This window comes from Lagopus leucura, unplaced genomic scaffold (genome assembly GCF_019238085.1).
Source record: "Lagopus leucura isolate 7727_CA_CO unplaced genomic scaffold, USGS_WTPT01 Super-Scaffold_739, whole genome shotgun sequence".
Lineage (NCBI taxonomy): Eukaryota > Metazoa > Chordata > Aves > Galliformes > Phasianidae > Lagopus > Lagopus leucura.
In genome coordinates this window covers 10,223,946-10,237,706 of record NW_024962255.1, presented here as the reverse complement: position 1 = coordinate 10,237,706, position 13,761 = coordinate 10,223,946, and the positions used below count along the sequence as shown (strand labels likewise).

At 40.2% G+C, this 13,761-nt stretch overlaps 1 protein-coding gene across 3 annotated transcripts in view; it reads right to left on the bottom strand.

Annotated features, from left to right (window-relative positions):
* Window positions 1-13,761, bottom strand: part of TET1 (tet methylcytosine dioxygenase 1) — a 69,281-nt gene that overhangs the window by 18,670 nt on the left and 36,850 nt on the right. For all 3 annotated transcript variants that reach the window (XM_042862731.1, XM_042862732.1, XM_042862733.1), the window contains exons 7-10: window positions 6,043-6,251; window positions 5,053-5,203; window positions 1,917-2,006; window positions 1,299-1,436 (exon numbers count right to left, since the gene is read on the bottom strand). In XM_042862731.1, coding sequence (XP_042718665.1) covers window positions 1,299-1,436; window positions 1,917-2,006; window positions 5,053-5,203; window positions 6,043-6,251 — 588 coding nt within the window. The remainder of the gene's footprint in view (window positions 1-1,298; window positions 1,437-1,916; window positions 2,007-5,052; window positions 5,204-6,042; window positions 6,252-13,761) is intronic.

Below are 13,761 nucleotides of genomic sequence, written 5' to 3'. Positions count from 1 at the left end.
AGTCTCATTTTCAAATCTGGGACCTTTAAAAGGTCTGCATTACTAAGCTTCAGCAGCTCTGAAGTGACTGTCCTTGCATGAGCTTGTTTGCAGCAGCTTACCAATATTTTGCAAAGTCTGCTTTCAGCAGTTTCTTATTAAATACCTGCAGATAAGTGACATTCAGTGTTAGGAAAAAAATAGTAGTCTATTCAGGACTGGCATTCCTGGTGAATACGGAGATCTGCTTCCATGCTTCAAACTAACAGGCGTTTACCCAGCAAACAACTAGAGCTTTAGCATGAACAATCCTTCCAGTCAGTTCACTGACTGTACATAAAAATGCTGTTAAGCGTATGCCTAAAGGCAATGCTGTTTTGAATCACAGCAACATCGTAACTGAATTTCCATTTTTGTATCTGTTTCAAAAGGGCAGAGATTTTACATATATTTCTTCTTTCTGTATGTGCACCCTTTGGTATTCTTGATTGTCTCCTCCACTGATGCACAAGAAGTTATCATGAAATGTTTTCAATATTCTAACTATTAAACCCACATAGTTATACAGACATGGTTGGTTTTATTTCATCTTGCTTGCTTTTGAGCTTGTCCCTCTTCACCACTACGGTCTCAGATCTAAAAGATCACTTAATTGAGTGATTAATTTTCTCACTAGCAAACTAGCTAGGTATTTGGTACATATCAACATCAAACCAAAACAGAAATAACCCACACCTGTGAATTTTCCTTTCCTAATAAGATGATCAGATTTAATTTTAAGGATTACAACAGATACCTGACTCCACTACCTACTCCATTTGTATTTTCTCACTTGTAACTACCAACAGTGGGGTCTGCTAAGTACACAGTGCAACTAAAAAGTGAATTTTAAAAGTATTCAGGCTGGTGGAAATAAATTAATAATCAGTTTGCTTAAGTTCTTCTGCAGACAACTCCCTGGATAGCTTGTTATTTGCCTTTGAACATCAAGCCTTTACTCTGAATAACTTGAATAACTTATCTGTCCCATGGACGATCCTGTCCAAAAGGCTTGGGTGTCCCCAAAGAATTATTGTATTTTTTAAAGAAAGATCACTCACATAGCTTTGCTTTATAACAAAATGGAATTATGCCCTCTGTAGATTAATAATAAATAGATGCAAATAGCATGGGAATTTATAAATGACAACGTGCAATTCATTTTATAATGCCTTAAAAAAACTTTGTGCAAATGTACCCCCTAAATCAAGCAACATTTTAGAACACACAGTAATCACTAGGGTAAGCAGTACAAAAGAGAAAAAATCCTATGTACGTACCACAGTGCTTCCATTGTGCATGTTATGTGTGTCCTTATGGGCATGGGCACAAAAATCTATGCAAGCTGTGACACCAGAGAAAGGCCTACCGTCCTTGGATCCGAGCCGACAGTCTGGGCCCATGTGTTCATTTTCCACCTAAAAATAAAATAAACTACAGGTACTTAGGACTGAAAGTGCGTGACTTAAAACGCTGTTATCCGCAAATGCACTTATGGCTGAATAAATACAGCCAGGAAGAATAATGAGAAAGCATGTATTTTCCCTTGAAACATTCAATACTTACTACTGTTGTCAACAAGACAATCAGCTCCATCAGAATCAAAACATCTCTAAATATATATATATATATATATATATATATATATTTTTTTTACAGTGTTATTGGTATGACTTTTACAAATGCACAGCTCAGGGCATAACTTAATCACTAGCTGAAACAGAAAAGATACATTATTCTAGAACTAACCATGCAAAGTACTGGCTGCAGGTAAGCAGTGGGATTCGTCACATCGGAGATCTGCCGCTTCTACCCGTTAGCACACTTTGGAGTCTCATCTTTTCCAGCAACACTGCCTGTTTAGAGGTACAGCTACACTGACTGAAGATCAGACCTACCTGGTTCTGGAAAGCTTCAGGAGCAAGCTTTTTATAAACCGGAGCCACATCAGTAGCTAAAGTTTGCAAATTATGTTCAAGAAGTTCCTCCTGCAGGGAAAGATGATGCTTAGAGAGCTGCAATTTACTTCAGAAGAATTTAGAAGAATCCAGTTTAGAGATGTCTGACCTGAGTCAGCAAAGCTAATAATGTCCACCTCTATCTGATTTTATTAACAAGACTTCTATGCCTCAGTCTTTTGTCACTGGACATAAACAAGCCTATTCTTGCACAACTAAATTGCCCAAAGTGATCATTATAAGTCAGGAAAATAGCAACAGAGGATGTGTGGTAGGATAGAGAAACCCAGTATGCAAGGAATTTGTTTTTCATGTCACTTTTTCCTGCTCATATACAGACAATCAAGGAAAGGGATCTATTCCACAGAAAATAGAGAAATACTGAAAAATTAGATTACATTCTGTGTGGATATGGAAACCCATACCTTCTTAAAGCGTTTTGTTCATGAGGCCTTCATTTCTGTTGATAAATTTCTGCTATAGAAACACCTACTAGAACTGAAAGTAGTATTCAGCTCCTTGGGAGAAGCCCATATATATACAGAACTAGCTATATAGCAACGTCACACTTAAGCTCTTATTTAGAGAAACACAATTCCTAAACTCCTGCTTTTCTGGGAAGAACACCAACCAGCTGTGAAAGAAAAGGCGGCAGCTGAATCCAGGGTGATGTACTCCCTTTACTTTGTTTTCCTGCAAGGAGCAGGCTTTTGGGGACACCTCCAGCTTCAGTTTTGCACACTGTGTAGTGGTAAAATATGGACTCATAGAATCCACAAAGTTGGAAGGGACATTTAAAGGTCACTCAGTCTATAACAGCTTACTATAATAGCATATAGTCTAGAACAGCTTACTTTTATTTTGTTACACAAAAACAACTAGTCATCATATATTATATATTTTATATACTTAAGTGTTTACAAGATTATTTTCACATTTTTCAATTACAAAATGATACTGTGCTTTTAATTTGCATGATAGCAGGTTTATTAACTGCTGATTGCTACCACATGTACTTCTGAGCCTTGCTGAAGGTAATGCGTCCTTAATTATCTATTACTATTCTTACCTAGGTAAATTACACCCTTAACCTCATCTCCCTCCATCCAGTGCCTCAAATGATCAAATGATCCAAATCCTTCAGGATACCAAACTAACTTCTCTTCTATTTGCTGTACCTCTTAGCTTTGTGTCATCTGCGAAATCATCAATCTCCAGTTAGCTGCTAAGAAAATTAATGACAAAACTAAACAAAGAGAAAAATTATTTACCAGCAATTTCAGTTCTTTGAGACATTGTGACAATCTGCACACCGCAGGCACCCAGAGCTGAGGCTTTTGCATAGCAGTAGCCTGAGGGTGCACGTGCTGCCCGCACAGGCAAACACCACGAGTCCTTGTGTGCTCTGCAAGGACTCATGCTTTCTGCTGCAGAAGCTAAGGAGTTTTTAAATCTCAATGGAAAAGGGGAAATGAGAAAATGCACTTCTAGATCACACACCTAGAACATGTCCCACTACTGGTTAAAGTAACCTCTTTCAGCCAGCTGATGATATACTGTCATAGAAAGTATTATCCTCCAAAAATCATCCGGTTACCTGCCAAGTGAACAGGCAATGCAAAACAGCTCCCATTGGTGGGGCACCATTTCTAGATGCTACCGTGAATGCTGCTATACTTAGCCAAGTGTCTGAATGCAGCTCTGCAGCTCAAGGTGGCAACTTCATGGACACAGAGGAAGCAATGCCAGCTGAGCCTGCAGCCTCGTGCAGTGCATTCTGATCAAAGAGAAATCTATTTGAGCTGTCCTTTAGGAGATATGGATGCAGGCTAAAATTTCATTAGACAGCACATATGAAGACTTTGTTGATCCCCAAGATACCGTTATTAAAAGCATTACAAATCTACACACACAGAATGCTCCAAACACAACAATAAGCAGGGAGGGAACCTAAAACGTAGAAAATGGAAAGGGACAAAGGAGAAGGGGAACAAGAATATCTAATAAGCACATCTTTCTGTAAAATGGAAGTTTATTACCCTTAAGGCATCTGAGACAAGTGGAGATATTTTCAGCTTGTACTGCCTTAAGTCAGGTATTCACCAAGAAAAAGGAGAGACATGTGGTGTGTGCCCTAATCTGTTTAGGCAGAAGCCCCATCAGCACTCTTGGCTAATGAAGTTTGTAAATACTCATGATGTAAGTGGACAGCACAACTCAGAGGAGGCTGAGGGGTTTACATTCATGTACATAAGCATAAAAGATGCTTAATCAATTCTTTTACGAAAAAAAGTTAAAATTTTCAAGGAATATTTAGCTCCAGTGAACAAACTGACATCTCTCTTCCAAAAAAACACCATATTTCTTTACACGTGTACACTAAACATTATAAATACCAAAATACTTCTACTACTACCTGGCCTTCAATCAGCAAGGTCTTCTCTGTATCTGGCAGCAGTAGAGTTCAGGAGCTGACAAAGAAATTCTCCCAGAAGGAGAAGTAGGCAACAGACTGCTATATACCACATGCCTCTTCAAGCATGTCAGATGTGCTAGGAAATACCTAATTCTGTTATCTGGGAGGTCGACAGGGCAATGAGGTTAGATTGATCCACAGCCAGAAAAAAAGGGACCTTTGAGATACCCTGAAGAATCTTTCTGCTCTGTGTTCATCAGGCAGTGGTTATCTATTTACACCACCATTATTCCTTCATCATGAGACAAGTAATTCTTTTAAGAGGTGCATTACTTTTCATCGTATCCATTGTCTTATTTTCTGTGTTGAACTTTATGTCATTACTAATGCTCATAAGCTGCAATTAGAGCATCACTTGGATGCATCATATTTTATTGTAATTCTCAAGAAACATGTTGTCCAAGAAAAATCCAGTTTATTCTGGATGTCAGATAAAGGATCAGGTTGCTACAGTTCCAAACATTTGATCAGATGCCTGTGTGATAAGCTATGCAGACACATGTGAGAGAGCATCTGTATCTGTGGATGGTTTCTAGTTCTTAAAATCATCTGAATAAATACTTGGAGGCAAACAGAACAAAACAATAAAATAAATCTTACTTGTTTAGGGTCATCAGTGAGAAGCCTAAACTTCCTGGGGTTTTTGCTTCTGGCAAATTTACATCCATTGAAATACATGCTCCATGAACAGCCAAATGAGAATGATGCTCCACACGTTTCTGGATCAAGTCCCTGACATGCACACGTACGGCTGTGAAAGGAGATAAAGACAAGTCAGTTGATGATGCAGCTTGCCTTTTTCTTAATGGTCAATGCTATTTGCTTTTTCTTTTTTAAATACATAACAAAACAATGCAGGAATTTACAAATTTGTAGTTTAATGAGGTATTTTCTGTTAATGAAGTATTCATTAACAGAATGAACTTTCAGAGGACTTTCTTTCCCTTATAGACAATTCCAACTCTCTGAAGTCTCACAAGTTCCGCTCTCAGGAAATACATAACATTGAGTTATAGCTACCTAAATATACTCTCATGCTTTTTTGATTTTGACATCTCAAAGTACAAGAAGTACAAAATAGTACCACTCCTATTGAAGGTTGCCCGTAAATACAGTAAAATGTTACATGAGGCAATACCATTATCTCCAAATTGATCCAGTGTTTAAAACAGAACAACTCCACTTACCCTGGCCATTTAAGAACAGAAGCATTAGACTTAGATCACTGCACAGCTATTAGGGAAGGCAGCACGCCCTCCTCTCACAACTGGCCAGCCTGGCTCACAGGTGTGGTGGAAGTCAGGAACCACCTTTTTAGCAGCTCCTTACTGTGGCTGCATGTGTACAAACACAGAAGAGAATTTCACTGCCAATCCTTTCCCTGGGCTCCCATTGTACAAGTAGCCCTTAGAGCCTGGTCTGTAGAAAAGGCCAGAAACTAAGTTTTATACTAAAATGACACCTAGTGGCTTGTAATTTTAAATAAGTTTTCCTGCATTTATCAGTTGCACTACTATTGAATTTCCATGCTGTTAAATTCAGAACACTCGAAGGGCAACACAACAGTGGGTGACAATTTCAGGAGCTTACTCTTCATTCAGTGCACATCTGCGGCTCGTGGGACAGCCGTATTTTCTGAGGCTCTGCGTCAGCTCTTTGTACAGCGTATCAGCCAGGAGATGAGGGATCCCCTCCCACGCCAGTATGAGAATCACTATGACAGCAGTCTGGCAGTGGTGTCCCGCACGCTGACGTACCAAGCATAGCAACTTCTCCTCATCACTACTTCTTCGTATCACCTGAAAGAATCATTTTGTTTATTCTAAGATAGAACTAGGAAACACATGAGGCCTGGACGAGAAAATAAAACTGCTGTCTGAAGTGTCTATCAGCAAGTAGGGCCGGGAAAGCATCACACGCTGGTCTCTTGGTGTAGCATGTGACTTTGTGTTGCCTTTCTACCTATAAAAGAAATAGCAGAAGGAGTATCTTAGATGTTCTACACAAACAATAATGACTAGTTTGAGGAAAAAACATCCACTAGAAATATATAACAATCCTGCAATGACAGAGCCATTGAAAACCTAATAGTTACCTTGCAAATAATACTGAGAATGTATTGCCAAAACCCAGAAAGCAGATGCATAAGCTGCACCCCAAAAGCAAACACACACTCATGTTAAGATGATTACTACAGTTACATACCAGTACACTGAACTATCCCCATCTTGCAACATAACAATAGATGGAAGCAATGAAATAAACTGTGTGAAGGAATCAGAGATTTTTCATAACATTAAAGTAGTTAGCAGAGTGCTGAAATATTTTAGTGACCTGTATGACACAGAAAGAACTTTTTGTCAATTTTATCCATATAATACATAAAAGATTAATATGATACAGAACATTACTACAGTGGCTTTTAATATACCAATGAACTAAAAAAAAAATTATATGCCACATGTTTCTGTTTTATCGTAGCTTGACACAAATTTCTGTCGTAAGAAGACCAAAAAGATGCATTACATCTAGGTAATAATAGAATATAATCCTTGACATACATTATCTGTTCTTCAGACATATCTGACCCATCAGAGCCCCTATGAGGCCTCCAACAAAAAAGGGCTCAAGTCCTCAGTGTTACACTTCAACATTCAAAACAAAGACAGTAAGCGTAGAAGCTAAATCACCCTCCCCTGCTCTGTCATCTCTAGGATGGGGATGAGTAGCTTTCTCTTCCTAAGAAAAGATACATCATGTATCCTCCTCAAAAAGATACATCCATGCAGCTGGTGAGCCCTTTCAATTGCAGATACTCTTCCAGCTCTGCAGCAGAACAGTCGCTCAGTACAAGCAGTTGGCCACTCTGGCTTTACCAACCACTACCCCCTATTGGTAGAAGGCCCATAAGTGTGTGTAAGGGAACCATTAGGTCACAGGTTGAACTGAAGATGGAGCACCTGGTGAAGGAGTATGGCTGGCCAGGAAGCACAGGTACAGACAATTTACATGTGCTTCCAAGGTGACAGGAATGGGTGAATCCAGGATCTCAGTCTCCCCTGGGCTTATTTAAGGGTCAGCCTCTAAAGGGAGAACATCTCCTAGATGAAGGTTGCTTCCTTGGGAGGAGTGTTCTACAACCACAGATCGCCATCGCCAGCTGGATGAATCAACCTTTTCTTCTGTGTGAGACTATTGGTATTCCCAACAATTCCTCGTGAAGAGCTTGTCAGAAGCACTGCTTCATAGGATAAGCCGAGCTAATAATGACAGAATATAAAAGCAGAAAGGCAACAATTTCACCTATTCATTGGATGCCTCCAGCTGTCTGGGTTTTCAAGTAGATTCTCCATCAGACTGATGCCAAAGCCTCTTTGTTTCCAGACACGTGGCTAGTGGTCATTCATATGACCCCTAGCCTGATCAACTGTGAATATCTAAATTATTTAAGCTAATTAAAAGTGGGAACCAAAATACCCTTGCAGTTAATCTGCAAATGAAAGGATTTTCAACAGACCAAAAGTTTCAGATAATGCATTTTTGCTTTGCAGGAAGAAGCAAGATGCAAGTTAGTTTGTGTCAAGGGAGAAAGAATCGCTCTTTTCAAGTTGATTACACAGTCTCACAATCAGCCTTAAACTCAATGAGAAAAGTAAATGCATCTGAGTTACCATTCCTCTTGGTTGTGACTGAACTACTGGTACAGTATTTTCTGTAAAGAAAGAGAAATAATGCAGCTCATTTACATTTGAGTGAGACTTACAGAAAATCTATTATGCTTGATCCATAATACAGGTTATTCACATCAGTGTGAATTGTACATTCCTGAGGCAGCATAGCTCCTTCCAGTCAGAAACAGAGGAATTTAATTTTGCTACTCAGCATGAAGGGTGATGCTTTTAATCTCTTTCTTCTTTCTTAGTTTTCTAGACTTTGTAACTTCAATGAGGAAATGCAATATCTCTTAGTTTCTCAGTACAACATCAGGGTGCTCTTCGTGAGCTTTCACATAGTCCTCAGCTGAGTCCAGAAAAAGAGACAAATGGACAGGAACACAGTTTATAATCTGCTTCAAAGCAATGTCACACCACCTTGCAGTTAAACACAGATGGAATCTGCTTTGTTGTGCATGCTAGAGATAATGCAGTGCTCTTACTGGACGCACAAACATTCTGCAATCCACTGTCTTTCAGGCCACAGAGGTGACTAAAGGATTTATGAGTTATCTGGATTTCATTTCTGTGGCCCTTAAGAGGTTACTGCTGCAGCTGGAGCACTCCTGTCCTTAGGTAATTGGAGATAAGGCACTTTCCTCACCTATTAGTCTTAGAAGAACACAACCTGCACTGAAGCAATTGCAGTTCCTCAGGGCTTGCAGCCAGCAGCACAGCTGGAGCCGCATTGCTTTTCCCATATAAACTGATGATGTCCATGCATGTGTTACAGATGCTATCCTCAAGGCAATAATAAACAGAGCCTCTCTTGCAATAATACAAAATCCACAGCAATACCACACAACTTTAATACACAGAGAACCACATTTGAGGAGGACAAGCCCAGCCAACAGAAACACCATGTAATTCCTGACAACAGCTTTTCTGATGGAGAAAATTCCTACTGTGCTCCTTGACTCAGTGACTTATTAGTTACATTAACACTGATGGAATCAAAGTTATTTCCAACTTGTCATTTGTTTTCTAGTACTTGCTGATATCACAGAATCACAGAATGGCCAGGGTTGGAAGGGACCTCAAGGATCATGAATCTCCAACCCCCCTGCCACATGCTGAGCCACCAACCTCCCCATTTAATACCAGACCAGGCTGCCCAGGGCCCCATCCAGCCTGGCCTTGAACACCTCCAGGGACGGGGCATCCACAACCTCTCTGGGCAGCCTGTTCCAGCACCTCACCACTCTCACAGTAATGAACAATCCAATACATTTCTGAAATTAAATGGTAAAATATTAAGCTAAATTGTCTGCTTTTTTTTTTTTTTTTTTAAGTGAGCCTGAGATTATCTGAGTAACTGGTAAAATCCAAAATACGAGCACAAGCTGTGCATTGCTTATCTTGCTTGATAAGTTAACAGGCTGGATCTTTCACTGCTTCTCCAAGTAATGGACCTAGTAAGGTTTTACTGACTAATGATCCACTGAATTACTCTTCTTAACTTTAAATATCTCCAAGATATTTCTCTATTTCTGTCCCTGTTTCTGTAGCTTGAAATGACTGGGAATGGTACCAAGATCTCTTAACCCTTAAATATCCCTAGACCAGGCAGTGTTTTAACCAACTTTTCTCCCCTGGTACTTTATGGAAGACATCACACATCTTAAATTCATGCATCATCTTAAAGTCACCAACACAGCAACACACGAAGTCTCAGCCTACACACTCTTTTTTTTAGCATGTATTTGATATAGGTCCTCTTCAGTAGGCAAATGGAATTAGTATGCTGTTACAGCCACGGAATGCAATGCTAACATAATTTATAAATCAATTCTTCATGCAGTAATTCAAAGCATATACGTATGTGCTATAGTTGGTAAACATAATTCCCAGTGCACTCATGGCTTCTGTATGAAGCACTCAGAAGCTGAACATTGAATTAAAAATGCAGCAGAGCAATCTGAGTGCTTCTCAGACTGCAAACATTGCACAAATCAGCTGGCAAGTCTAAGCCCCAAAAGCTGCAGATACTGCCCATGACTTCTGCATGGTTCATACGTGTAGTTAAAAGAAATGCTCAGGTAAATAATTAAATACTTTATTTTGGTTAACTTTGGTCTGTAATGCTCTTAAGGAGGAATGAGAAAATAACTGCTTGTTAAGCAACAGAATTTTAAATAGAGCTTTTTAAAGTGGCTAACTAAAAACTTACTGCACATCAAAAGCCCCATGGTTTCTTGGTGTCTCACACAGAAAAATAACAGTCAGAAAACCCAGACTTGTATGAAGTTTGTGAAGAATTATGTAACACTTAGGTGATGGCATCATCTTTTCGTAGCTACACAGGCCTGTATTATCCCTGAACACTCTTTAGCAAGTGATAACTGACAGCAGTACTGGGTATCCATCAAAACATTTACAACAAATACTTTGCTTCAGCTGCAACACAGACATCTGACAAACTCCTCCCAACACTTCACTGATACCTGCCAGCACTGCTCTGTACCCTCTTCAACTGGACATGAAGCTGCTTCTTGCCTGTCCCCTAACATCACAACATCTGTGACAAGAGAAAAAAACACACGGGACAAACACCTCCTGAATAGCTTTCTAATGTGCATGTGTGCTTGGATGTACACAGCCATCATCATTGCAGGTAGCTGATCTGAGCAGGATCATAAAATCAACTTTTGAGTTGGGAGGGACCCTTAAAGATCATCTGGTGCAACTCCCCTGCAACTAACAGGGACACTTCTAGTTCCATGAGGAGCTCAGAGCCCCATCCAGCCTGACCTTGGGTGAATGCAGGGAGGAGGCATGCACCAGCTCCATGGGCAGCCTGTGCCTCACCACTGTGACTGCAAAAGAATATATATATCCAATCAAAATCTACCCTCTTCCAATTTGAAACCACTTCCCTTGTCCTGCCACAACACACCCCGCTGAAGTCTCTGCCCCCTTCTTTCTCACAGCCACTTTGTAGATACTGATGGGCCACTCTCTGCTCTCCTCAGAGCCTTCTCTTCTCCAGGCTGCACAGCCCCAGCTCTCAGCCTGTCCTTTAGGGTATTCCATCCCTTGGCTCATTTTTGCGGCCCTTCTCTGGATGCACTCTAACAGATCCGCATTTCTCTTGTACTGAGTACTCCACATCTGGACTCACTCCCAGTGAGGTCTCACCAGTGCAGTGTAGAAGACATCCATGCGTTTTCATCTCTTATAAAAATAAAAATTGTGCATTCCTCTTGTGCTGCAGTCTGGTGCCCATCACCACCATTTGCTGTACCGTGCCTGTTCTGTGTTATTACAGCTTGCCGTGTGTTCTTATTTATGCAAACATCTATAAAGATGGCAATTGAAGTAATTTCCTTTATTAACTAGCCCATACATTCTGAAATGCCAGAACCAGCCAATATGAGCAAGCCCCTGAGGTGAAGCATGGGCTGCCAGCCAGGACAGAAATACAATCAGAGGCTTCACAGCTAAACCTCTGTTTCTACAAGCCACAGAGGTAGGAATTAAGGATGTCTAACAAACTTTTACCCCAGGCAGTAACACAAAACTTGGTGTCCATCACTACGTACATAAAAGGACAACACTCCTTGCATGACTGGGCATTTCTCAACAGTGAGTTTTAGCTAACATTTTACTGGTTGTCCATCCTGCACAATGACCTCTTCCTGCAGTTCATAATAGCTGGCCCTCTTTTCTCCATTACCTGGAACAACTCTGTACCTTCAGCAGTTTGTCACCACAGCATTTTCCACTTTCTTCAAATCATTTTTGAATATAGTGAACAGCATCAATAAAGGGTATCAATAAAACTTGCTTCAACTACCCAAATGCTTTAGTTCTGCTTACTTTAATTACTTCATTTAGGTTGTAAATGCAGTGGATACTTCTTGTCAGCATGTCTCTTGGCAGGAGCACTATGAATATGAAATATTACTTGATGTCCTTAAACATAAGCCAGTCTAACAAGTCCTGTACGTGACTTATATAAAAGTCACTAAGAATCGGGACTGTAGAAGCTCACCAATACCAGATGCTGAATAACCCTATGGATGAGAAATTAATTTCATATTTAGGATCACAAGATCCTTTGTGTCAACTTTGATACGACATAAATGAGACACCGCTAGCAAATACATACAAAAAATTTTAACTGCGAGTTGAATACAAAACAATGCTGGATGAAAAAATCAACCAACAAAAAGGTCCTTTTTTTTAGGTTTATTTTGTCTCCATGTGGTTCCACTGCAATAATTCTTCCAGCCCACTCCGAATTTCTTTGGTAAAATAGCTGTCTCCTCTGCAGGGTAGCAGTAGATGATCTTAAGGTGAGAATGCATCCTGATTATCCACTGTGATTTCCTGAAACAGGCATCTCATTTAGAACTGTTTGTCTCAAGATTTTCTGAGCTGTAGATTTTGCCTCAGTGGGAAGTCTGCCTACTGGAGTCCTTTCTACATAGTATGAGGTCTGCTAAGATACAATTCCACAATGATCTGTGTCTGTACAAAGTGAGTAAACAATGCTGCTATTAATTGCTGTTCTAGCAGGCGAGGCTGTTCAGCAGGAGCAGAAACAAACATTGTTTGCAGCAGAAGCAAGCTCGCCCTTTAGTTTCCTAATTCACCCCTACACACACACTTGATAAATGACATCAAGCTCCTTTCTCACTGCAAGGTGTTACATCCTTTTGTTCTCAGCATATCTAAGAGAGATTAAAATGCAAAAAATTTCACTTTCCGAATTACTCTCTGTTCAAGATTACCGCAGACTACATCAACTAAGTTAAAATGGAACTGTTGCTGTCAATACGTGATGTTACTTCACTTCACTGGAATACCACTGCAGCATTTTAAAAGAATTATCAAATCACTTAAAAATTTATACCAGAAGAAATACTGGAAACCTTCCAAAATGTGAACAGGAATATAGGTACATTTTCTTCAACCGATGCTGCAGAAATTATGCCAAAATTGAAGTTTCACCTCCTGGTGCCCTGTTACCCCCCCTTGGTCTCTCAAATTTCCTTTTCCTGTTACGTCACTGATAACTTCGTGATAGGGATGACAAACAAGAACCTGAGCTCCATTTGTTCAGATATCACCATTAGTTTTAATGTAGAGATAACAGCAACTGAAATGTTAAGGCTTTCTTAGTATGAGGGCTGCTCCAAAAGTAATGGCTCCTATTTTATGACGCCAGCCTGCAATCTCAGAAGCAGATGTTGGTGGGATGGCAGTAGGGGCCGAACCTCCCTGGACCAGTACCCTGCTACAGGTTGTTGCTGTGTGACAGATGGCAGCAGAGATGCAGTCTGACAGAATGGTGTCTGACATGGAAGTGAGGATGAACGCGTGTCACTGAATTCCTCCACATGGAAAAAATGGCACCCAGTGACTTTATCGATGCTTGCTGAGCGTTTATGGATACCAAACAGATGTGGGATGCACAGTGTGTTTCAGCAATGGCAAAAGGAGGCAGCTCCACTGGTGCACATTTTCCACAAGAGTGACACAAGCAGGCTCTTGTTCATCATGCATAGCTAATTGCAGAGCCTGCGCTGAAAAATACTACTTTGTGACAATTTGCTTTATCAAACAGTGCTGTCGTACTCTTTATCTGCTG